At 40.0% G+C, this 24,866-nt stretch overlaps 1 protein-coding gene and 1 long non-coding RNA gene across 4 annotated transcripts in view; both read left to right on the top strand.

Annotated features, from left to right (window-relative positions):
• kcnh4b (potassium voltage-gated channel, subfamily H (eag-related), member 4b) overlaps positions 1 to 11,604 on the top strand; it is a 52,937-nt gene extending 41,333 nt beyond the window's left edge. For 2 of the 3 annotated variants that reach the window (XM_058620812.1, XM_058620811.1), the window contains exons 13-17: positions 3,184 to 3,222; positions 4,059 to 4,438; positions 6,649 to 6,740; positions 7,707 to 7,783; positions 9,428 to 11,603. In XM_058620812.1, coding sequence (XP_058476795.1) covers positions 3,184 to 3,222; positions 4,059 to 4,438; positions 6,649 to 6,740; positions 7,707 to 7,783; positions 9,428 to 10,459 — 1,620 coding nt within the window. In that variant the 3' untranslated portion in view covers positions 10,460 to 11,603. Of the gene's footprint in view, positions 1 to 3,183; positions 3,223 to 4,058; positions 4,439 to 6,648; positions 6,741 to 7,706; positions 7,784 to 9,427 lie in introns of all 3 variants that reach the window. The other variant, XM_058620813.1, reaches the window with a different exon arrangement.
• Positions 11,605 to 19,246: 7,642 nt separating this feature from the next.
• On the top strand, positions 19,247 to 20,130 carry LOC131448639 (uncharacterized). Its single transcript, XR_009234208.1, has 4 exons — positions 19,247 to 19,346; positions 19,455 to 19,532; positions 19,709 to 19,816; positions 19,947 to 20,130. It is a non-coding gene; the product is annotated as an uncharacterized LOC131448639 (long non-coding RNA).
• The last annotated feature ends 4,736 nt before the right edge of the window (positions 20,131 to 24,866 follow it).

Below are 24,866 nucleotides of genomic sequence, written 5' to 3' on the forward strand. Positions count from 1 at the left end.
TTCTTTTGGACACAAGGGAAATTTTTTGAGTTTTAACTGTGGTGACACTGCCAAAGACACAAAGTCCTATCACAGAGTAAACCATGACAAAAGGGACACCCAGATGGAAAATTATTCCTGGAAAACCTACAAATAGAGGCATAGAGTTGTTGTTACCTTGACCAGTGTAGTATTAAAAAAAGTGGCAACCAGTGAGGACATCACCCATAAGAATTTGATCTTCCATCTTGAAGTCAGCTGTCAATCACACTGGTGTCCACTCATATGTACCATGATAGATTGATTTCCCTTTAACTGGGAATATAATTTTCACAAGTGACATCATGTTTCTTTTCAAGACAATCTGAAACCAGTGATTGAGACCAATAACTAACCATTAACTATTAACTAAAAAATGTTTACTGACATTATAAATGAAGGGAGAAGTCAGCTCATTTTTAACATAAAGAAAACTGAGTTCATTTTGCTCCCAGTTGGCTATTAAATATATTCTTACTTCCTGGTTGGCTTCACGAAAAAAAAAAATAATAATAAGTAAATCCACTTTTCATGCACTAGTCAAATAAATAGTTGTTCACCAGAGGTAATAGTAGTCTGTCATGGTTGACAGCTGTTTCCAAGTAAGCCAAACAAAGTTATTCCAGCTTCAAGGTCGGGTTGAATACATTTTTTTTCAGACAATCTCAGTCGTCCTGGGCAGAGTGCGAAGGTTACTACTTCACTAGGGAGCCAGTGCTGAGTACAACTGTGTAGGACTATAATGACCATGTTGCCATAGGGAGAGTTAAATAGTCTGTGGTCACATGGAGTGTGAGGAACGAGCTATTCAGTCAGGAGTGGTGTGGACACATGACAACAGCACTTTGTCAGAGTCGATAAAAGCAGCCACTGCTAAGTGGAGTGAGCGGAGTGCAAAAGTGGTTTTTGTGAGGAGAACCAGAGACATTCCCACTTAATTGGACACTCAATTTAGACTTTCCAATTAACCCAACTTTGCCTTTGGAAACACACAGAAAGCAGGTTTTGGTCCCTGTGAGGACTACTGGTCCTGACAAGGTGTTCATGTCATGTCAGAACAGGTCCTAAAGAGGTAACAAATACAAGAACACACACACTCCAAAATTAAAGGCCCTGGATAAACCAGATTTCAAATCATGAACCTCCTTTCTTTGAGGGGAATATTATTTTAAAACTATGGTGCATAACTGTTCATTCATTTGACATTCAAATCATTGTCAAATGAGTCCACACAATATCAATTGTGGCTATCAGCTCTGCATGACTCTTATGCAGTATGACTGAAAACATAAAAAAGGCTCCACGGAAAGTTACAGCAGTGAATTCTCCTACTCCAAATAAAAAATAACAGGCCACTCAGCAGGTTCATGGGATAGATGCTTCTTGTTCCCGTCCGCCCCTGCGATGCCTCTACATACGCACAAACGCTCCCTCAGTCAGGTCTGATAGTATTGCTCGACAGAGTCTGTTTTCAAATGAAGGGCGTGAATAAAAATAATGTTTCATTGCTTCTGTTCATCAAAACCAAGCCGAGGCAGAATAATGACATAAACAACAACAAAAACAAATCCAAAAAACAAGTGGTGCACTGCAGCTTCACTTTCACTTTTTCTTCACTTTCTTTAGTTTGTTGGTTTTTGTGAGTGATGACATCACGTGTATTTGTCCACAGCTCCACTGATTTTCAGATGACTGATTTCCTCTGTTACTGTGGTTGAAGTTTATTTACACTTAGTGCAGACTCTCTGTCCTCTCATATCCAAAAATATCCTGGATTAGAAAAATATGTGTCACAAAAAAAGTCTACACTATCCTCACTCTGGTCTAGTGTGGGCGTGTGTGTGTTTTTCTTTTTAAATGAGAAATTCTATTTTTGGGTTGCTGAGGCCTTGCTGCGTGTCTGCCCCCCTTTCTCTCTTCCTTTCATGATTATCTGTCCTCTCAAATGGAGTAAAAAAAACTGACATATATTCTCATAAAGTGGCAAGCTGTGCAAAAAAAAACAACTCATCTAAGTCCTGCAAACCCACTTTAATATGTGGGACATTTTGGCATCGATGCCCCATTATTGTTGTTCAATTAATGTCATTTAGCTCTAATAACCACCGCTGGCTGTTAATCATCCCACGCGGCTCCGGGGTTAATTTTGCTCATGGGAAGATCTCATGAAGTCTCTGCCATGGATAGACTGACAGATTTCTCACACAGCTCCACAGTCTGAAGAGATGTTTAGCTGCAGAGTGACTGTTGCTTTCGCTCTCTTCTAACTGTGACAATTTTTAAACTCAGTTGTTTTTTGTTTTTTTTTGCTTCAGTGATGGATTAAATTTAATGTGTATCCTCGGTGAATTGGCTCCCATGCATCATAGAGCATTACTGGCGCTGTAGACCGGTGACAGACTGTGTCACATTGAGCCATGTTGTCAGAGGCACATTCTTCACACACGAGGGGAGGCTTCACACAAGCACAGTATCATTTGCTGTGCAGCGGGTGATTATAATGAAGTGCGAGGCAGTTTCTCCACACGCCAGCAGAAACACAAACGTCTGCTGGAATCCCTTTATAATCGAGTGTGGGAATAGGACCGGTCGCGTGATTCAGCTCATTTGGCGAAGGTGCCGTTACTGGACGTGTTTTTATCCAAAAGCTCCCAAAGAAGGTGTAATAATTAGATGAACACTGTGTTTCTTTCATAATTGTTATTATTATTAGCCAAGTATATTCTGAGCTTGTTGTGTAAGCATACAATCATGCTTAAATTATCTTGAATCTGTGTTTGTCATCGCAAAAGGTTAAAATAGCTCCAATGGAGGAAACAAAAACGTTAATATAAATTTTTTTTACAGATCTGTACACATAAGTACATAACACAAATTATGAATTTCCAAAGATTTAAAATCTTAAAGTCCCAAAAAGTACAAAACATCAATCTAAAATGCACATTATAATGAATGTCCTAATTTGAGCTTGTATGTTAATCATGTTGCAACGTTTACATCACTAAGTACTCATTCTTCCTCATCATCTTCAGCCAGATGTATTCATTTCACGTATCTTTGCAGACATTTTTGTTCACACATTGCTCTTTTCAAAGAAAAATGTGGAGCATTCCGCCTGCAAAGGTGTGTTTTGTAATTCCTGTGTGTCTCTTTTTGTCACTGCAGGGTCTCAACAGATTTTCAAGGTCACCCAGACTCTCACATGTGAGTTCAATGCAGCCTTCTTCTCTTTGAGCTCCCTTTATTTCCCTTTGTTCATAAAACAGGCTTTCCTCAGCACACTATTAAATTGTAATAAATTCAAAGTTTTGAGTATAGGGAGAACTGGGTTTTTTATCGTGCTTATAACTTGCTGGTTTTAGTCTTTTAGGTGAAACCCTCAGTGTATCTGGGACATGCTGGAATTGTGATGAACACTGTGGGAGGAGGGTTTGTGCAAGGACTTCCCCTACAGGTTGAAACTCATTTGGAACAGAAAGGGCACTTCATTCCCTGGAGTTAACTCTCTAACTGGGTCAACAGCTCTCCTAATGGGAAACCTTATGAGCTACTTTTGTACAAAACACATTTCCTTGTTTCCACCTGCCTCTTTTTTTTTTTTCTATGATCATGCTCTTGTCTGCACAGCCCACGCCGTTATTTAATATAAAACTAAATAGCACACGCAGCTCTGGTTAGGGTATAACAGATTTGTAACAGGATTAAGAAGATTTCATTAAATATCATCTGTGACCCATTAAAATGTAAATAAGACATTATGGGCTGTTTAGGTGCAGCGTTTTAAAATAAATAGGTCATTATGATGTGCCAGGTTATTCATAAAATTATTTAAATGTAAGTTCTGCAGCTCAGGGTCTCTCAGTTGAAACTAAAACAAAAGAGGGGATGACATTGTGTATAAGTCGAATATAATAATAAAATATAAATATGTCAATTGTCATTTAATTTCTGCACTCTGTTGTTTGGGGTTTGTATTTTAACAAAAACAAAAAAAAAATTTTATTAAATTGTGGGGGTTAATTCAGTCCATTATGTCACAGGAGTCCAAGCTCCCCTCTATTGTGGAAACCAAGGGCGACGACTTGGACGACTCCTTCCATCTCTCTCCAGGCACGCGCTCCCGCCGTAACCTCCTGCTGCCAAACTTGAGCAGCCCTGTCCGCCGCACGTCCCTGGGGAACCTCCTGGGAGACGAGTTGCGGCAGTTCAACGCCTTGCGACGCTGCCGCTCCCCGAATCTGAGCCGTGGCTTCCGTGGGCAAAGCTTATCCCCTCTGCCAACAACGAAACGTGAGCACAGCGCCCCTGCGTCAGCCCCCAGCCTGGCTTCAGTCCGGCCAGAGCCGGACAGTGAGCAGAAGCCTTCAAAGCTGCTTATACCAACTGTCACCTGCTACGGACCCCCAGACCTTAGTCCAAGGTATTGTTAAGTCTAACATTCATTTTTAGTTCCAAAACTCAGAAACTCAGAACAGCCACAATTACATTCATTATTTTTAACGAAATTATTTAAATGAGCAATGTTACATTCTTATAGTTGTTTTAAAGTTCCAATGTGTATAAGACATAGAGACTGCAGAGGGTTAGGGTTACGGAGTACTCCTCTGCTCACTCCTCCCTCCACGCTTTGGAAACCTTTTAGCTGCTAAGTCCTGTGCACTGAGGTAGAAATCACGACCAGATTGTGTCTTAAAATGATCAGCGACTTATTTTTCCATTTCCGTTAAACAAACTAAAACGAAACTTAAACCCGAGCACAGTTGAACACTCTTTGCCCCTCTCAATCGGCAACACCGGAGTAAAATGACAGGTGACCTCAAATAACCCAGAGCCGGTGTCAGCCTAAGGCAAAATATAAGAAATGAAAATCTCACAAATCAAAATGAGACATGGCTCCGACAAACATGATGGGACAAGTTAGCAGCCTTTTAAGGGCCTGTACACACGAGATCAAATCAGGACAATCCGCAAAAGTTTTTATCGGCTTTTTATTCGCATGGAACCGACATTTTTTGTGATCCCTAAAATGCTACTCTTGCAACTATGCAACATTTATCATAGCCCCACCTCTCAAGGTTGCTCCACATCTTGCTTTTGGTGTAATTCAGTGGCATCGAAGCCTTATATATAAATTTGGTACTTTATTAATCCCCTTTGGGAAATTTAACCCAGCCACTACTAGGAACTGTCCTGAATTGTAAGTGGACAGCCACTGAGCAGCACGCCGGAGAGCCACGGGTGTCGGGTACCTTGCTCAGGGGTACCCCAACCTTTTTGGTCTGGTGGGGTTTCAAATTGGCAACCCTCCAGTTACAAGCCCAGATCAGTTTCCACTTGGCCATGTGGCACTGCAAACCTTTGAAGAACAAAGACACGTGACTCATAAAGTGAAAGTTTCCATGTGGATAAGGCCTAAGTGAGTATACTAATAAGCAAACATACTTTCTCCCAATAAACCCTCCTAAATGTTACACATTGGAACTTTAACTGTTGCTCTGTTTGTTTGGTTTTAGCTGTAACTATGACTATATAGGATGATTCTTGTTTCTATGTATCTATTTTGCTGCGCTGGCCATTATCCTATAATTTGCATTGATCAGTGTTTGTTTCAGGAGTTGTGATAATATGAAAATCCTGACCTCAGACCTTGTTTTAACCTCCACCCTAAGTGATCTGATCAAAGTCTGACTTTTTAAACCGTCATTAGCGTGTCCTGTGACCTCCGGTAATTGGATCTCACTTACTTACCCGTGCTGTGTAGTTTAGTTTATTAGTTTAGTTGTACAGAACCAGGTCTATATCAGAGTTAGCTGAATAGCTCATTTGCATCTGTGGTCGCTGGGCAGGGAATTAAAAGACAGTAAAAGACAAACTAAACATTGCAGACAATAACAGCAACAACAACATTACAGAAAAACATAAACAAAAGCAAAAACCATCATGCAAAAGACATAATAAATTTGGTGTTCTATATACAAGATCAATGATCACATGATTGATTCTCTTTCAGCCTTCAGAGAAATTTTAAAACTGTTAAAAGTTGCACAGTCTCTAATATGGAGTGGGATTTTCCAGTTCCTTGGAATAAAAATGCTGATTGCCCAAAAGTGGTCTTCCTAAATTTGGTGCAACAATCGCCTTTCATTGAGGCCCTGGATACCCTTACGTTGTCCCTGCAGAGTGTCCTCACAGTCACAGACGGAACTTTGTAACGCACATTGTGCGTCTTCACGTGTGAGCCTTAGAACGTCAGGCATGACCTGGATAAGGTGCCGTAGTAATGGACACCTAAAGTCACGCTCGAGAAACCTGCATCATCTACTTAATGTAAATCTGAAATATTTGCATTGCAAATTTCAACAGATGCCACCGCATTCCATTACTAGAGCACCTTATCCTCCTGCCCCGACCAGCTGTATTCATAATGTATCCCTAAGTCATCCAATAAGTTCTAGATATGGCTGTGGGTGCTCGCTCAGAGAGCTCAGGTGTTCAAACTCACATGGGCGTCTTGCCAGCGGCAGCTCTCGTGGCACATTGATGGGTCGTCTGCCGGCTCCATTGATAATTGAAAAAGCTCTACTGTAACATTAACTCAAGCTTCCCTCCTCGTCACCCCCCTCCTACCAGGGTTGTAGACGGTATCGAAGACAATGGGCACACGTTCCATTTCAACATGGAGCACAGCGGGCGTAAGGCCAGCACGGGAGGCAGCGTCCAAGGTAAGCCAAACCGCCTCCAGCTGCGACGGTCACCTGGGTGCCAGGTGGCTGAAGGGTAAACTCGGGAGTTCAAACAGTGGACGCCGCGATGCTGCACAGCCTCCTCCTGTGGAAACATGAGAGCGAGGAGGCATGAAATGACAGCCAGGTGTCCAGAGAGTCAGAGAACATGTGAAAGGACAAGTAAGGTCAAAGCAGGGCCGTGATCATCTGACCTGAGCCTTTGCTGATGATCACTATCATTATTATAAGAATATCAGGTTCTCTTTCCGTCTCATTTTCTGTCATGAGACGAGAGCTTTGGCAGCAGATGCACAACAGTACACCTAAATAGAGGTTTATTTGTATTATTATTATTATTATTGTTGTTGTTATTATTGGTAAGGTAAGGCCAAAGGTTTATGAAAGTTGAGAAAATGCACATTAAATGTTCCATGTGCTTGTCGGGGCTGTTTTTGCGCATTGAGAGGCTAAATATGTTGTTTACTGTTCAAATTTAAAATTCGACATGCAAAATCTGTCTCATTTACAACTGCTGCGTTTTTCTAAATCAACCTTTTTGTTTTTCTTCATTTCAAACTGTTAAAAGAGTATTTTAACATGCAGTAAACTGTTAATAACTGCCAGATATTAGAAGTAATTCTGGAAAGATTGAGAAAAGAAATTGCACTTAGTTACAGGACATTCTCTGGTCCTTTTATGGTTAAAATAAGCAAAAAAAAAAACAGAGTCCAGGTTTTAAAGGGTTAACCTTAAAGTTTTTGGACACCTTAGAAAAAGAATAACGCCTTTCTGTAACTCGTATGCATCATATGTGCTGCACAAACATAAAAGTATGCCGGCCTCCTCTGGAGTCCCAGTGCAAAAATGTGCATCATATTAATTCTTTTCCGATTTGTCATGTGATTGTCATCACTCAGCTGCTTTTTTTTTTTTTTTCCCTCCCTTCATCTTTCTTTTTTCCAGACTCCACGCAGCCAAATGCCGCTCTGTTAATAGAGACAGAGGAGGTCAGGCAGAGTATCAGTCAGCTCAACCAGAAGGTAAAGTACAACCTCTTGAATTAAAATTGATGAGAGTCCAAAGTTAATCTAGTGGTTGATTGAAATCCTCCCAGACCCAAATCAGCTTTGTATGCCACTCCGTATCTCTCATCATCATCATCGTCATCATCATCATCTGTCTTCTCCCGTTTGGGGAGACTGAATATGAAGCACTTCATATTCAGCATATATTAATTCATAATGACAAAATAAAACCTGCGCGAAAAACGTATACGTTCCAGGTTTAGATTCACAAATGAGTCTAATTTAGAGCAATTTAGAAAAACCAAGCTCATGAGCATTTTTCAGTAAGTAGATGTAGTTTCTGTCATAGGGTCTCTGGGTCTTTTCCTCGCACTCTTCATCTTCATATAACGAGAGTGAAAGCAGGTGCAAATAGAGCATCCAGATGGGCCGAGGTAGGTGCTGTCTGAAGTTGATACTAATTAATCAGTGGAGCATTACTGCAATGCAGAGGCCCTTCCTTCCAGGAGTGCTGACTCAACACTTTGTAGAAAACAGAAAATCTGATGACAGACCAGCGCTACTTATGGCCCGGCTCTGGCCCCCTATCCCCCTGTTGTATCACTCACTCGTTCCCACTTTTCTGTCGTCTTTCTTCTTTATTTCCGTCGCTTACGTCAGCGTGTGTCCCACTGGATTTCACTGCTGCCTATAAGAAACCTTCTAAAAGCCATATGGTGCACAATACTATGTCTGGCTCTCTTTTAAGGGGTTATCAGTAAAGGATGTGGACGTGACCTTCAAGGACAAGTGCTTACTGGTAGTAATTGAATAGTAATTCCCATACATATAAGTTTATTTAAATGCATAAAAAAAAAACAAAAAAAAAACAAGTTCTATACATACAATATGTAAAAATGACTCGACTATTGTTATAAATGTTGTTGAGTAGTTTACTTACACGAGTCAAAACACTCAATAACACTAACTCAGTATTTCATTCTGGTCGTGTTTTAATGATGTCATCCGCTTTATTTATTTCTACTATAACCTCCGCAGGTGAGGAAGGAAATGTTTGCTACTGCTTGTTAACACTTATTATCATGTCTATTTGTCACTGAAAGGATCATGACTACTCTTCGTCGTTTTGTTTGTTCTCGCTGTTCAGTACAAACACGCAGCGCAAACCAAAGTAGACCAAAGACAACGTCATCAAACTTGGACTTTTGTCATTATTTTGATTGAGAGATCCCTAGCAGCAGAAACAACATACACTATATGGACAAAAGTTGGACTATGAAGTCGTGGTTTGATGAGTTTGGTGTGGAAGAAGTTGACTGGCCCACACAGAGACCTCAACTTCGGGATGAACTGGAACAGAGTTTGTGAGCCAGACCTTCTCGTCCAACATCAGTGCCTGACCTCAGAAATGCTCTACAACATAGACACTAATTCCCATAGATCTTCCAAGAAGTGTAGTAGCTGTTATGGCTGCAAAACTCCATGTTAACGTACTGTATATGTGTTTGTCATTAGAGTCCCTGAATACCTTTGTCTATATAGTGTATGTTTGATTTAAATGAGTGGAAATGTTCAATTACAAATATCATCACATTTGCTGAGTGTGACAACAGAATCTGCAAAGTAGACATGACGACGCTGTGTGTTCTTTCTACACAGATGGGCTCCTTAAACCAGGAAGTATCTGAGCTCACCAAGGGCCTACACCACATGATGCATCTCCTTCAGACTTACATGTCCGTGCAGCACTACAGTGTCCCCCTCCCCTCATACCCAAACAGTGTACACATGGTGGCAGGTCATCTAACAGACCCCAACACTGGCATGTCATGCAATCTAGCGTCAGCCTACCACTTCCACAATGAACCTGGCAGCCATGAAGGCCACAGCCACCAAAGTGTCTCACCCGCTGGCCACTGGAGCTGCAGTGGAGCAGCCGAAACAGAGATTCACCATCATCGTCCACCCCTCTCCATAAACCCTGCACCCAAGTTAGACTCAGGTCTTGGCTCTGAGAGCATGACCCCACATTTGTGGACCAGCTCATCTCTTCTCAGCGTCAGCTCAGGCTTCCAGGGTGGAAGTCCAGGCCTTTTACCTGACGCTGAGCACAAAGACTCTGGCAACAGACCTCTCGGTTCTCACCCGCCTACCATCAGCTTGTCCCAGCCCACTTTGTGCCTGCAGCCTCCAAGTGATAGTAGTGAACATTCTAGTCATTTGTCCAGCGCCACTGTGAGTGCGTCCACACACAGCCTGCTGGTCCCATCACAGAGCTCTAACCCTCATCACTGCCTGCCTTCAGAGTCCCATCTCAGCTTATCACAAACCTCGCACGAGGACCTCTGCGGACAGATGTCCACGCCATCTTCTCTCAATCTGCTCCAAGACGCGTCCGTCTTTCAAATGGAGGACTCTTACCCTTCTATCCACACTGTCTCTGCCTCTCTTCCCACACTGCCCAGCTACCCTCTTGGACCCTCACTGGATTTGGGGTCACCACGAACAGATGAGCCCCCTCTCCCTCTGCATGACCAAACTCCCATCAAACATACGAGTTTGGAGTGCCTACTGGGGAACGGGGGATCGATGGAGAGCAGGGACAGTGAAAGTGTGTCATCGCGGAGGTCCAGCATCGGCGTCCAGACACAGAGCACAGAACAGTCGTGGTGTCTGGACCTCACAGATTAATCTGTGTTTCGGAGGCAGACTCGCGGATTTCACTGCCACTGGAAAAAAAAAGCCGCGGATGTTTCAATGCAAATTCGTACAGTGTTTATAAAGACGGAGCTCGTCGGTGCGTGTCGTATTTCCCTCTTCTAATTCCTGGGCTCTAATATTTTGTCAATATTTACATCATTTCTATGCAAAAGCATGTCATTTTTGTGCGTTATCTTGGCTTTTTCTGAAGTGTGTCTTTAATGAAAGAAGAAAAAACTCCACAATGGTGGGTTGTAGAAAATATTGTATTTTTTTTTTCCGACGTGGTCAGAGTCATTTGCAGTTGATAATACCCGTTACCTCCTTGCATGGTAAAGTTGTTTATTCTTTTCCTAAGGAAAATGTTTCCAAAAACAATGTGCGAACATCTTCAGTCTGTGAGAAGCTGTTGATTGTGCACACAGATACTGTATTTATATAAGGCAAATAGGTCCAAGCGCTTGGATGATTTCATTTAAAAAGAAAAAGAAAAAGGTCACATGCTTCAGTAGAGTGTGTGCATCACAGCCTTGACTGTGTATTGTTTCAAATTGTATGTTTCTCCTCAGTTTATCACTTTTGTATTTGCAAATTCATAAATATGGTTTATGAAAATCTGATGTCCAAACCAAACAAAGCCGCACATAGATCATCATCATTCCTTTGGAGATATACCAAGTTTTTCCCCCATCACTGTATGAAATATGAGGTTTATTTGTTTTGTAGAGAAAAATACCTTAAGACTGATTTTCTTTCTTAAGGTTTTATAGTCCTCTAGAGACGATGTCGTCTCTACTGAATGAAACATAATTAAATATGCACATATAGTGGGTCCAATGATATATTTAAGACTGTTAATTTAAAAAAAAAAAAAAGATAAAATAGATTAACTCATGGTACTCGTAAAATATTCCGAGTATCTCAGGAATTATTCTGATTGACTGCTTGATTGATTGATTCATTCTGATATTTTGATTAGTATTCTCCTTGGCTGACAAAATAAAAGCATACAGACAATCTCTGACTCTATCCTTTACTGTTCAGTGCCACAATATCTGCATTTCATCCTAAAAAGAAAACATTAAGTAACACGGGTATCACAGTTTTTTTTACAGTTGAAATTAAACTCACCTGGAATGACTTCAGACTTTAGAAAGAACATGCAGCAATATAAGAGTTTATTGCACCTTTGGTCCAACTGTCCACACTTCTTCATTTGACAAGAAGACAATAAAACCTTTGGACAGTAATAGATGGTGTCCATTCATAAATGTCAAATAAATAAAATGAGAGGTGCGTGTGGTCGTGGCGGCACAAAGTCACTGAGTGAATCTGAGTGGAAATCACTTTTGAGCTTCAGCTAAAATGTGTGAATCTGTAGGTGTCTGATTTTACTGTGATTTTACAGAAAATCACAGAAATGTACATTTTCATGAAACTGGTTTTGTTGTCAATCACATTTCTATTTAAGCTGATCGAATTTTTTTTTACATCTGTCAGGACAACTGTGACAAATAACGCTGCATAATGATTCGCCAAAATAACTCCGCTGTGAGTGAAAATTGCCAAAGGCTGCCTTCTTGCTGATTTCCAATGAATGTCTATTCTATAGAGAATCAAAGTGTTTATCTGCTTTCCCTCTGAAATGTTGCTATTTCTGCTGGACTGCGAACTGCAAGTCACATCTTCATGTTTAGATAAATTCCAAATCTATTTAAGGGAATATTTAAGGGGGCAGCGGTGGCTCAGCAGAGTGAGTCGTCTCTCAACTGGAACGTTGTGCGTTGGATTCCGGGCTCCACTAGTCTTTTATTTCCTTTTGGAGGAGGGTTGATGTGATCTGTGTTGACTCTCAGTCCAGGTGTGTCCAGTATCGTCCATATCATTGGGGAGAGGAGAAAGTTTGAAATCTCTCTGCTCTAGAAGTTAGGCAGCAGCGTATTCAGGGTCAGAATTCCTGATGATGTTAAGAGGACTGAGTCATTTGCAGATGCTGATTGGACAATAGGTGTGAATTTGTGAGTGAATGGTTGTTTGAGTTGGCCCTGCAATGGACTGGCGACCTGTCCACTTTTCGCTCTGTGTCAGCTGGGATTGGCACCAGCAGCCCTGCGACCCCTCATGTGGGAGGACTCAAATGACCCTGGGGGGCCGAGAGCAGCCAGTCTGGTCGTGAGAGAGCGATGTGTGATATGAGCTTAAAATCAAATCACGATATCCACGACATTTCACAGAATGGCAAAGTGAAAGTGGTTTTTTTGTGATGATATGGAACGAGTTGACTTTGCATAATAAACTTGTTTTGATGCAAATGAAAAAGTAAGGAAATAATCATGTACTGACAACTGTAGCTCATATATGATTTGATTTGATTTTAAGCTCATATCACACACATTTTTTCACAAATCCCTGCACTTTGTTTCACATGACCCGCTCTCTCATGACCAGACTGGCTGCTCTTGGTCCCCAGGCCATTTGAGTCCTCAAGTTTATACAATATATGAAATGTTAGAAGTGTGATACATATAACCTAATGTATTATTATTATAATAATTATTATTATTATTATTATTATTGTTATTAATATTATTGTTATAAAATATTGCTCACTGTTTATGACAATAACAGTCATATGTAGTATTCTGTCACTAACACTAGGAAAATACTTATTTCAGCAAACAAAAGGTTTACTTAATTTAATTAAAGTATATGCCTGCTTAGATCCATGATCGCTTATGGATATGTTCAATGCTTTATCTCAAAGTAAGACTGAAGTCCATAGAGAAAATCAATGATTTTGATCTTACAGGCAATATGAGAGCTCACCTCTGCCTCATATGGTGCGTTTGTGTTATTGAGATAAAACTAAATTAAGGATTGAAAGTGTCAAAGTTACAAAATAATACATTGAAACTGGCTGATTTTCTGTATGGACGTTGGTGTTGGGAGTGAGTGTTTTTGCAGAGTGACACAAACCTTGATTTCACCCATAGGCATCTAAAGTCCCATTTTGAATCTCAATTTTGTCGGTGCCAAGTTGACACTTCGTCCACTCACCTGTGCCATACATTTACAAACCTGAGCTGAAACTAGCGATGGAGACCATTAACTCCTCGGGAATATGTTTACTGATGTTGTAAATCAAGTGAGCAGTGAGTTAGCGAGCTCTTTTTGCAAAGATTAAAAAAAAAAAAAAAAGTATTTTTTTAGTATTCATTTGATGTGAATTACAGTTGTCTGTTTAATGTGGAACTAAATATAAACATTTTGTGTGCATTTCGACTTTCATATTCAGGGACTCTGAATATAAAACACCATGAAACACAAGACAAACACGAGTGAGTCATGTTTGTCTCCGGTCTCGTGTCGGGCTTTTTGGGTCATTTCCATCAGCACTGTTTGTTTGCTGTGGACCAGAAACTCGACGGATGAAGTAAAGCGTGTGTATTGATTTTATTTTTTGTTGGCTGTTACGTTTAACTTGTCCTTGCCAGGGAACTTTTGATTTTTAACTTGGAGGTAATGGGAAATACTGTGCTGTTTATACTTTAATGACATATTGTACTGTTCTGCGAATGTCCTGAACACCTGTGGTAAGTGTGTGGTTTCCACTAAAATGTGTGCTAACATCCATCTATCTGTCTGTCTGTCTGTCTGTCTGTCTGTCTTGCATATTTCACTTGTGCAATGGAGGCTGTGGTGGTTCCCAAACATTCCTAGGGTAACACTTTAGATTAGAGAACATATATTCACCATTAACTAGGTGCTTACTAACATGTATATAAGTACCATACCAGGCCTTTATTATGTATTTACACCTTAATGTATTAACACCTTAATCAATTCATGTTGTAATAGAGGTAGAATAAGGTTATGTAGAATAAGGTGTTAATACGTGCTTGATAATTATTAATAAAGGGCTAGTGTGCTGTTTATGCATGTTAGTGAGCACCTAATTAATAGTGAATATGTGTTCCCTAATCCCTAAAGTTCCCTAAAGTGTAACCATTCCTAGTTGTGCAATGTGTTCTTCCCCCAGTTAATGATACATGGAACAAAACCAAATAAATACAGGCAATCCTGCAGAGTGGGAATAAACGTTTGAGGCACCAGGAGATCAAGACTTTCTTCATACCTCGGCTGCTCTTGAGAGACAAAACATGAAGACTGTGATTGTCGCCCTTTCGCTCGTGTTGATTATCAGCCACAGTGAGTAAACGCACAAACCTGTGCTCATGTACCCAATCTCAAGACTTGTTTTTTTATTTTCTTTCAAATGCATGGTTTTTTTCTTCTTCTAAGAATTAAGAGGCAAATAATGACTTGCAGGTGAAGCGTTGAAGTGCTACTGTGCAGGCAGGCGTGTTTGTCCAGGCGGTCAGGAGACCTGCCGTGGTTTCGATGATGTTTGTGCCAACATCACATATACTATTAACAGTAAGTGTCGGCCTAAAATACAGTAAATGGACCAAATCAAAGTCATAACTTTCATTGAAAACTTGAACATTCATTCTGTCTTCTTCCACTGTAGCCTCGCGTGCCAGCTTCTTCAAGGGTTGCCATATGAAAGCGTTTTGCGAATTTTATACCGACTCGCCATTATCGACTGCTACCTGCTGCGCCACTGATCTGTGCAACAGTTAAATGGACGCCACGCAACACATTCTCCAATGAATGAAGAATCCACTGCCATGTCGAGTGAACAAATAAAGTTTTTTTTTTTTTTAATTCATTACATTTGTACATTTTCCATTTTTTTCTTTCTTTAAGGACAGTTTTTGTTTGGAGAGATTAAAGGATTTGTAATTTGAGACAAAGATAAAGAGTCACATGACTGGTGACCTGGGTCCTCAGGAGTTATTTCCTTTCTCTATCATGTTGCTCCACCTTGTGGTGAAAAAAGATGCTAAAATTCAAGTGAAATAAAAAAAAAAAAAAAAAATATCACACACACCTAACCTCTTTGTTTCTTTAGATTTATTTGATTTATTAGATTTATTTGCAAAAATAATTAAAGGTTACTGTATGTAAAATATGTATGTTTAAAACACAGAAAGAACTCACACCCTGTGTTTGTACACAAACAAATACAACTATATACAGTCAACACTAGGGTGTTTTGTTTTTATAAACACTGAATCTGTTTGGTTAAAATTCACTTTTCAGCTACAGGCAAAGGTTGAAAGGGCAACTGCTTTGGAGAATTACCGCATAAGAGACAAGAAGGTGACGATAAAGCTCTGTAATTGCTTTATACACATTAAATATCTGTCACTGACTAAGTGCACTTGCTCTGTTGGACTCCACTGTAACTAATCAAACCAAAACGCTGTTTCATTCAACACATTTTTGACATATAGCACCCACTATCTAACACTTAATCCTCCATGTGAGGATCACAGGGGGCTAGAGAGGTGGGATTACACCCTGGATAGATCATCAGTCCATTGCAGGGCAACAATTACAGAGAATGAACCTAATGTGGATTTTGGGAGGAAGCCAGACAAGGCCACTCCACACAGACAAGGCCATCAGTTGAACCTGCTTCTAAACTGGCGACCTTCTTGCTGTGAATCAACAACATCATCCACTCCCAAGTGAACAATATGTTTTCATTTGCAGGCCGTAAACTGTTCAAGTAGGTTGTACAAAGGTTGTACAATGGAAAACAAATGAATTCAAAAATATTTTGGTTGTCCTGTAAGGAATCTCACAGATTCTCCTCCTCCCACTAACTAAATGTGCTGTTGCCAGGCAACACCTGGCTAATAATAATGTTTTAGTGCTTAGGCTGAGGGGCCCTAATAAGATATATCATATCACGCAACCAGTGTTATTTGGCTTCAGGGTCCCATTAAAATACCCGGATGAATAACATAGTAGCGAAGATATTAGCATAGCATTGCAGGAGCTTGGACTTCAGGGCCCCCTGAGCCCCTTGGGCCCCTAAACCTGGACCCAGTAGGTTTGTTCAGTAATCCATCCTTGCAGCTTGTAGCAGTTGAACAACACAATGCCGGCAGAGCTCGTAGCTCGGGCGTGACAAACCTGAAAACCTCAGTGCCCCTCTTAAAAATGCCTCAACCAGAGGAGAGAAGAACAACAAGGGTTTGCAGTGGAGTCGCAACTACTACCTCATCACATGGGACATGGGGCTCAGGTTGGGCTTGAGATTTTTTTTTATTTGAAAGATGTGTTTGTTTTTAAACTTAAAGCAATTGAAACGGCGACACTTGAACACAGCAATCCACTCTGCGTTCACCCTGCACGGACAACATATAATAACATATGTTGTTATGGGAGGTTTTTAAAGGCGACATAGACCGGAAGCTCCAATTAACGCTGCGTTTGTGTGTGTATCTGCGTCATTACCTCGTTTATGAAACCCTAAAGTTTCAGAAAATAGGCTTTTATTGTTTTCTTGGGCTCTGCGAAGCGGATCGGCACTTCCCTATGCTGATGATGTCATCAGAATCCCTCACCACTACTCTCACCACAGTAACGCCTCCTGGTGCGGGCACTAGTCCGGGCACATCCGGTTGCGTACATTCAACCGCAGAAGAAGAAGAACTACTCTCGTTGTAGCTGCTGAGATGCAGAGCATCCACCGTGCCAGAGGGGGAGCTGTGTATCTGAGAGCTGGCCTACCAATTACGTCACTTCCAGGTACCTGGCCAATCACAGGACAGTGGGAAAGCTCTCGTTGGCTGGCCAATCACAACACAGTCCACGTTCTGGGGGTGTGGTTTTGGTCTGAAACAGCCCAGCTGACGAGAGCGTCAGTGAGGAGATATTTTGATCGGCTCGTTTGCAGCGACTGGGAGGTTTTTAACCATGGAAACAAGTTAATATATGTAAGTAGACCTCCATAACTAACATATATGTGCGATACAAGCGTTCGATGTCACCTTTAAAAACAAACAAACAAACAAACAAAAAAGTCGGGCTTGATTCGGGTTCGGGTCTAAAAATTCTAAAAACATGTCGGGCCGCGCTCAGGCTCGGGCTCCACCCCCTGTTGCCAGGGCCGGGCTCAGGCCCAGATTGTATGCCTGTGCAGGCCACCAGGACAGACATGCTGGTGTAGATATTGTTCTCCTGGACAAGAAAGAAAACAAAGAACTTCAGCCAAGGTACGAGAACACTCTCTCTTGAATTGGCATAGCAGTAACTGTTTTAAAATGTTAAAGGTTGCTGTTGTAGTTTTGAAGATGAATACACTGGGGCAGCCTCAGACATGTGGGTTCCACAGGGAGAGGGCAGATATGGAGCGTGGGTATAATCACACAGGTGGAACTGTCTGGAATATTCTCAGTGTTTCCCGTAACTATTTACGTGAGAGAGCAACACGTGTTAGACGCTCATGTCTGCAAATGTCAAGGATATCCTCAGTTCACCCCAGTTAAAGCTGGTATCAGCAGTGACAAACACCTGTTTTTTGATCATCCATGTTATCAGTGGTGAGTCAGGTGTCCAGAGTTAATGACGTACGGAATTTCATATCGATTGGGCCACAAAACCAGATAAATACAGAAGTTCTCCTGAGTGGCAGCACGCATTTGAGTCATCAGAACTCGCGAAGGACAATAAAGCAGGTAATATCGAATAATCGAGAGTACCTGGCTGCTGCAAAACCTCCATACCTCGGCACTTCCTTACCACAAAGATTCCACCACATGGCTGCATCCAGGTGCTTCTCTTTATGTTTCTATATTTATAATTCGAGGTGATGATGTCTTACTTTCTTCATACACAGACTGGCGTTCAGTGACGCAGCTTAAAGATATGAAGACTGTGATTGTCGTGCTTTTGCTGGTGCTGGTCGTCAGCCACAGTGAGTAAACCTGCAAACCCACAAGAGTTTTTGTTGGAGAGGGTGAACTAGATATGCCCACCAAACCATTTGTGAAAATAATAATAATCGTATATGTTTTATTCCATCTCCAGGTGAAGCTTTAAGGTGTTACTGTGGCGGCAACTCTATATGTTCAAGCTCTACGCAAACCTGCTCTGGATCAAACCAAGTTTGCATCAGCTTTGTGTTTAGTCAGCCCGGTAAGTATTGGCAGCGTTGTTCATCTGGTAAAAAACCGTGATGAGTCATGATTTTTCCACTTTAACAATTTGTCTTGTCATTTTTTTCATGTTGTCACAGGTATTGGCTACTTCAAGAATTGCTACAAGGCATTTGATTGTGCAAAATTGATTAATTCTGCGTTAGGATTCGGTAGATGCTGCCAAACTGACCTGTGCAACAAATAAATGAACGTCCTGCAGCACATCAGCCAGTGAATGAATAATCCACTGTCATTGTCCCAATAAAGATGATTCATTTGAAACCATACACCATGGGATGCTTTCAGGAAATAGGAAAACACAGTTCAAAGACAAGCAGATTAGGTTCATAGGTTAATTTGAGTTTGAACAAAACTGAAGCAATATGACTAAATAAGAGACTTAAAACTTTAGAGTTGCAATGATTTTCAGAGAAGGTTTAGTCACCGTCAGCCTTTATGTATCATGTTATTACACGAGGTTCACAATCACCAGCTTTATTTACATGAAAGAGTGTCATTCATTTCAGATTTGCAACACAGAATATGCACAAGAACATCTATAGATGTTATTAACTTTGTACAGTGTTATGTAGATCAGTGCATTAGTGGGGGAGGGTTATTGACATTGTATATGACTTGTGTATATCCCCACTTTTACTCAGCTAATAGCAGCAGATGAGTTTCACAATGGTGTGTTTCCCTGAGTTAATGAAACATGGGATTTGCATCAATTATGCAACAAACACCAGATAAATAAGAGAATCCTGCAAAGTGGCAGCAAACATTTGAGGCATCACAACTCAAGAGGGATAATCAACCAGGTGAGATATGTTTGATTTCTTTTCTGACAGTGTGTATAATGAAAGCAAAGCTCTAATATGTGTTCAACACTGCAGAGTTTGATGTTGTCTTACTTTCTTCACACATAGACTGGTGTTAAGAGACGTGACTTGACAACATGAAGACTGTGATCGTGGCCCTTTTGGTAGTGCTGGTCGTCAGCCACAGTGAGTAAACCTTCACATTGACTTTGTTTCAGAGAATGAACTCGATTTGTTCACCAAACAAGACAGCTGTGATGTGTTTACAGAACCAACCTTTTTATTTAGTTACAAATGGCAAATAATAATCTTTTGTTGCAGTGAAAATTCAGTACTGTATACAATTTGTCTTCCATCTCCAGGTGAAGCTTTAACGTGTAACTGTGGAGGCAAGGCCTCATGTGCATTCTCTCAGCATAACTGCTATGGTTTAAGCCAAGTTTGTGCCAGGATGACGTTTAACCCCCCTGGTAGGTACAAGCCTCTTTATGAAAGTAGTTTTCATCTAGAACATAATGAAATAAAAAGAAAGAAAGAATGAAAAGTGCATTTCATAATCAAAATCAGTCTTAAACAACTTCCATTCTGTGTTTTCCACAGGTACCGGCTCCTTCAAGAGTTGCTATAATGCGAGAGCTTGTGCAAACCTGATTAGTTCTGGGAAAGCGTCTGGTAGATGCTGCCAAACTGACCTGTGCAACTGATCAGTGAACGTCATGCAGCACATCTGCCAATGAATGAATAATAAGCTGCCATTGTCCTAATAAAGATGATTCATTTGAAACCTTTGTCCATTTTCACCTTTTATATTTCACATTTTCTTCAAACCTACATTGAGTAAGTGATAATGACACCGCAGAATGCTTTAAGGACAGATTGATTTAGAAAAAAATAAATAAAAGGATTTCTCTGTCATTCACTCTATCAGTGTGTTTATTTTTAAAAAAGTGGACATGTGCTGTAATGTTGCACGGAGGGTGAAAAAACAATGCAAAAAATGTCTGGCATGTGCAGTAAACATCAACCATTTAACACCATTTAAATGTCAGTGTTTTCTTTCTTATCGTGCACTGTCACTCATGCCCCTATCTGTTCCTGAAGAGTAACGTGAGAACCAATATTTTGTCACCTCTTATTTTATTAAAAGCCAATCACCAGCCGAGTTAGGTGAGTCAGAGACTGAGTCATCAGAACTGAGTCACACGACTGATGACTCAGCGCTTGATTTTTTTTCTTCTTTCTCTGTCATATTGCTGTGACTTCCCAAAAGAGACTAAAATGTGAGTCGAAAAAATAGAAAAGATTTGGATTTGGCAGCAAAAACGGGTCAATGCAAGTTGGACTGTGTGTGTGTGTGTGTGTGTGTGTGTGTGTGTGAGATCTTCTTCTTTGTTACTGTATGAAAAACTGATCTCTGACCATGTTTATGTTTGAAGTATGGAACTGGAGGGAGGCGCAAGAGAGACCGAGCTACACTCTTGTCTTACATTGCGTCCACGGAGAGCAGTGAGTGTTGGAGGGGAGTTTTTAATTAGAATCACAAGAACATCTATAGATGTAATTAACTTTGTACAGGGTTATGTACATCAGTGCATTAGTGGGAGAGGGTTATTGACGTTGTTTATGACTTGTGTATTTCCCCACTTCTACTCAGCCGCAGTGAGACACTTGTTTCTTGTACTCTTACATAAATAAAAAAAATCTGGGTGATCAAAGGTGAGTCAGTTGTGAAATGTTTTTTTAAAACATTGGACTTGCATCAATTGTCCAACAAACACCAGACGTGACTTGACAACATGAAGACTGTGATCGTGGCCCTTTTGGTAGTGCTGGTCGTCAGCCACAGTGAGTAAACCTTCACATTGACTTTGTTTCAGAGAGTGAACTCGATTTGTTCACCAAACAAGACAGCTGTGATGTGTTTACAGAACCAACCTTTTTATTTAGTTACAAATGGCAAATAATAATCTTTTGTTGCAGTGAAAATTGAGTACTGTGTACAATTTGTCTTCCATCTCCAGGTGAAGCTTTAAGGTGTTACTGTATAGGCAAGGCTTATTGTTCAAGCTTTCTGGAAACCTGCGTTGGTTCAAACCAAGTTTGTGCCGCCTTTTTGTTTGCTGGTAAGTACTGGCTTCTAAATGGCACCGTTGTTCATCTCGTTTAAAAAAAAAAGAAACGTGAAAGAAAAAAACACATTTCATGGCCCAAATCAGAGTCATGACTTTTCCTGAACACTTTAACAATTTGTCTAAGGAACCGTTCTGTTATTTTGTTTCCATGTTGTCACAGATCTTGACTACTTCTTAGGTTGCTACAGCGCACTTGATTGTGAAAAATTGATGAATTCTACGTCAGCAAGTGGTGAATGCTGCAACACTGACCTGTGCAACTGATAAATCAACGCCATGCAGCACATCTGCAAGTGAATGAATAATCCACTGCCTTTGTCCTAATAAAGATGATTCATTTGAAACCACAGTCCATGGGATGCTTTAAGGACACAAGAAAACAGGTCTTCTGCAGGTCTTTCTTCCCACAGTTCAAAGACAAGCAGATTAGGTTCATAGGTTAATTTGAGTTTGAACAAAACTGAATCTATATGACAAGAGACTTAAAACTTTAGAGTTGCAATGATTTTCAGAGAAGGTTTAGTCACCGTCAGCCTTTAAGTATCATGTTATTAAGGTTCACAATCACCAGCTTTATTTACACAAAAGAGTGTCATTCATTTCAGATTTGCATCACAGAATATACACAAGAACATCTATAGATGTTATTAACTTGTATTTCCCCACTTCTACTCAGCAGGTAGAAGCAGTGAGACATTTATTCTTTTTACTCTTGAATAAACAGAAACATCTGGGTGATCAAAGGTGAGTCAGTTGTGCAACGGTGTGTTTCCCTGAGTTAATGAAACATGGGATTTGCATCAATTGTGCAACAAACACCAGATAAATAAGAGAATCCTGCAAAGTGGCAGCAAACATTTGAGGCATCACAACTCAAGAGGGAGAATCAACCAGGTGAGATATGTTTGATTTCTTTTCTGACAGTGTGTATAATGAAAGCAAAGCTCTAATATGTGTTCAACACTGCAGAGTTTGATGTTGTCTTACTTTCTTCACACATAGACTGGTGTTAAGAGACGTGACTTGACAACATGAAGACTGTGATCGTGGCCCTTTTGGTAGTGCTGGTCGTCAGCCACAGTGAGTAAACCTTCACATTGACTTTGTTTCAGAGAGTGAACTCGATTTGTTCACCAAACAAGACAGCTGTGATGTGTTTACAGAACCAACCTTTTTATTTAGTTACAAATGGCAAATAATAATCTTTTGTTGCAGTGAAAATTCAGTACTGTATACAATTTGTCTTCCATCTCCAGGTGAAGCTTTAACGTGTAACTGTGGAGGCAGGACTAGTTGTCCAAGCTCTGGAACACAAACCTGCTCTGGTTCAAACAAAGTCTGTATCAGCTTTCGCTTTGCTAACCCCAGTAAGTATTGGCTTCTCAATGGCAGCATTGTTCACAAAAAATCATGACTTTGCCTGAACACTTGAACAAGTTGTCTAAGGAACCATTCTGTCATTTTTTCTTCCACATCGTCACAGATCTTGGCTACTTCAGGAGTTGCTACGGTGCATTTGATTGTTCAAAATTGGTTAATTCTGATATAGGATCTGGTAGATGCTGCAGCAGAGACCTGTGCAACTGATAAATGAACGCCATGCAGCACATCTGCCAATGAATGAATAATCCACTGCCATGCAGTGTTTACTGTAATGTCCTAATAAAGTTTATTCATTTCAAACATTTGTCCACATGCAATATTTTTCTTTTGACCTACATTCAATCGTTGTCACAAATGAGAATTACATTTATGACACTTTCAAGGTAAAAATGTGTTAAAAAAACAAACATTTATTGCCCTTCCCTTCAAATTGTGTTGAAGGACCTATGTAGCTTTCAGTGAGCATCCAAATTTAAGAGATGTTTTTTTCTGTCCATCGTGGGCTAAAAACATAGTGGTCCAAAATGACAGCCTCAGTAGTGCTGACACAGCTCCTTATATGAATATAAATGGCTCATTCTGGGCTAATGAAAATCACCAAATAATACAATCAGGTGAGATATATTAATAATAATATAGTTAATAATAATATTAACTGAGCACTGTACATAGAGATGATTCATATTTTGGAGGAGGGTAAAACAGAATGCAACATTTTCATCCATTCAACCACTATTTTTTTTTTTTAATCATAGATTGTGTTGCCATCTTGTGGCCATGTACGACACACCACATATCACACCTGTACCGCGCCAACTTCATCCTCGTCTCACTCACTCTGCCTAATGATTGTGATATAGTGATATCGTGATTATGACACATTTGTCCTATTTAACAAGATATGAACTTCTTTTTTATTCACAGAGTGAGAGAGAGTAAACTATGCAAATGCAAATATTTTACACAAACTGAAACTGAAGTCAATTGTTTTCTCATATAATGCTTACATAAAAATATTATTGTATACAGTATATACACACCTATATAATATATATATATATATATATATATACAGTACATATAATGTAAAAAAGGACAAAAAGTAAAAAAGTACAGTACAAAAGTCAGAATTTAAATTTCAGTTTGTGAGGTCATTTCACAGTTTATATAGCGTTGGATCTCATTACAAAAGCATGTAAATATGGGTGGGGTCTGAATAAATGTTGCCTTGTGGATGAAAGATTTGGTCAAAATAACATTCATCATTAGGTCCAGTTTTGTGTCCTCTATTATTACACCAAAATAAGGTCATTGTTATTTATAGTAGTAACAACTTCAAGCCTGTATTTTTCATTTAACTATTCCATAAAGTGTTTCCAGAACAACTGAGTATGAGAGCACAAGACAAAGAGATGTTCTGTTGTTTCAATAACGCAATTTTTACCCCAAAAATCCAAAATCCAAATCTTACAAATTCACTGGAAGGTATAGGTATCGTTTTGTGTGGATTTATTTTGTTTTTGTGGAACTGAATCTGTTTTTTGTAGGTCAAATAAGTTCATAATGTTATTCTGTAAGACTGAGCAGGGTGTTAACCTGCTCAAAACTGCCTACACTTAATTGTCTATTTACTATTGTTTTTACTTCAGTCCTGTCCTTTGTTTTGTAAAAGGTCTTTGAGTGTCCATAAAAGTGCTATATAAGTATGATGTATTATTATTATTATTATTATTATTATTAGTATTATTATTATTATTATTATTATTATTAATAAACCATTTGTGAACAGTGGCAGAGAGGCAAATTCTTGATAATACATCGTAAGACTCTCGGCTCATTTGATTGGTTTCTTCTTTGTGTCACATGACAGACGAATCCAGGAAGTGCTCTTGTCACACATACCAGTATAATATATATTATTAGTGCCTGCAGCTGCAAGGCATTCTAGTGAGAACCCTAGGGTTCTCACTAGAATGCCTTGCGCTGCAAGGCATCTCTTGTAATC

The sequence above is a fragment of the Solea solea genome, chromosome 21, assembly GCF_958295425.1.
Source record: "Solea solea chromosome 21, fSolSol10.1, whole genome shotgun sequence".
Lineage (NCBI taxonomy): Eukaryota > Metazoa > Chordata > Actinopteri > Pleuronectiformes > Soleidae > Solea > Solea solea.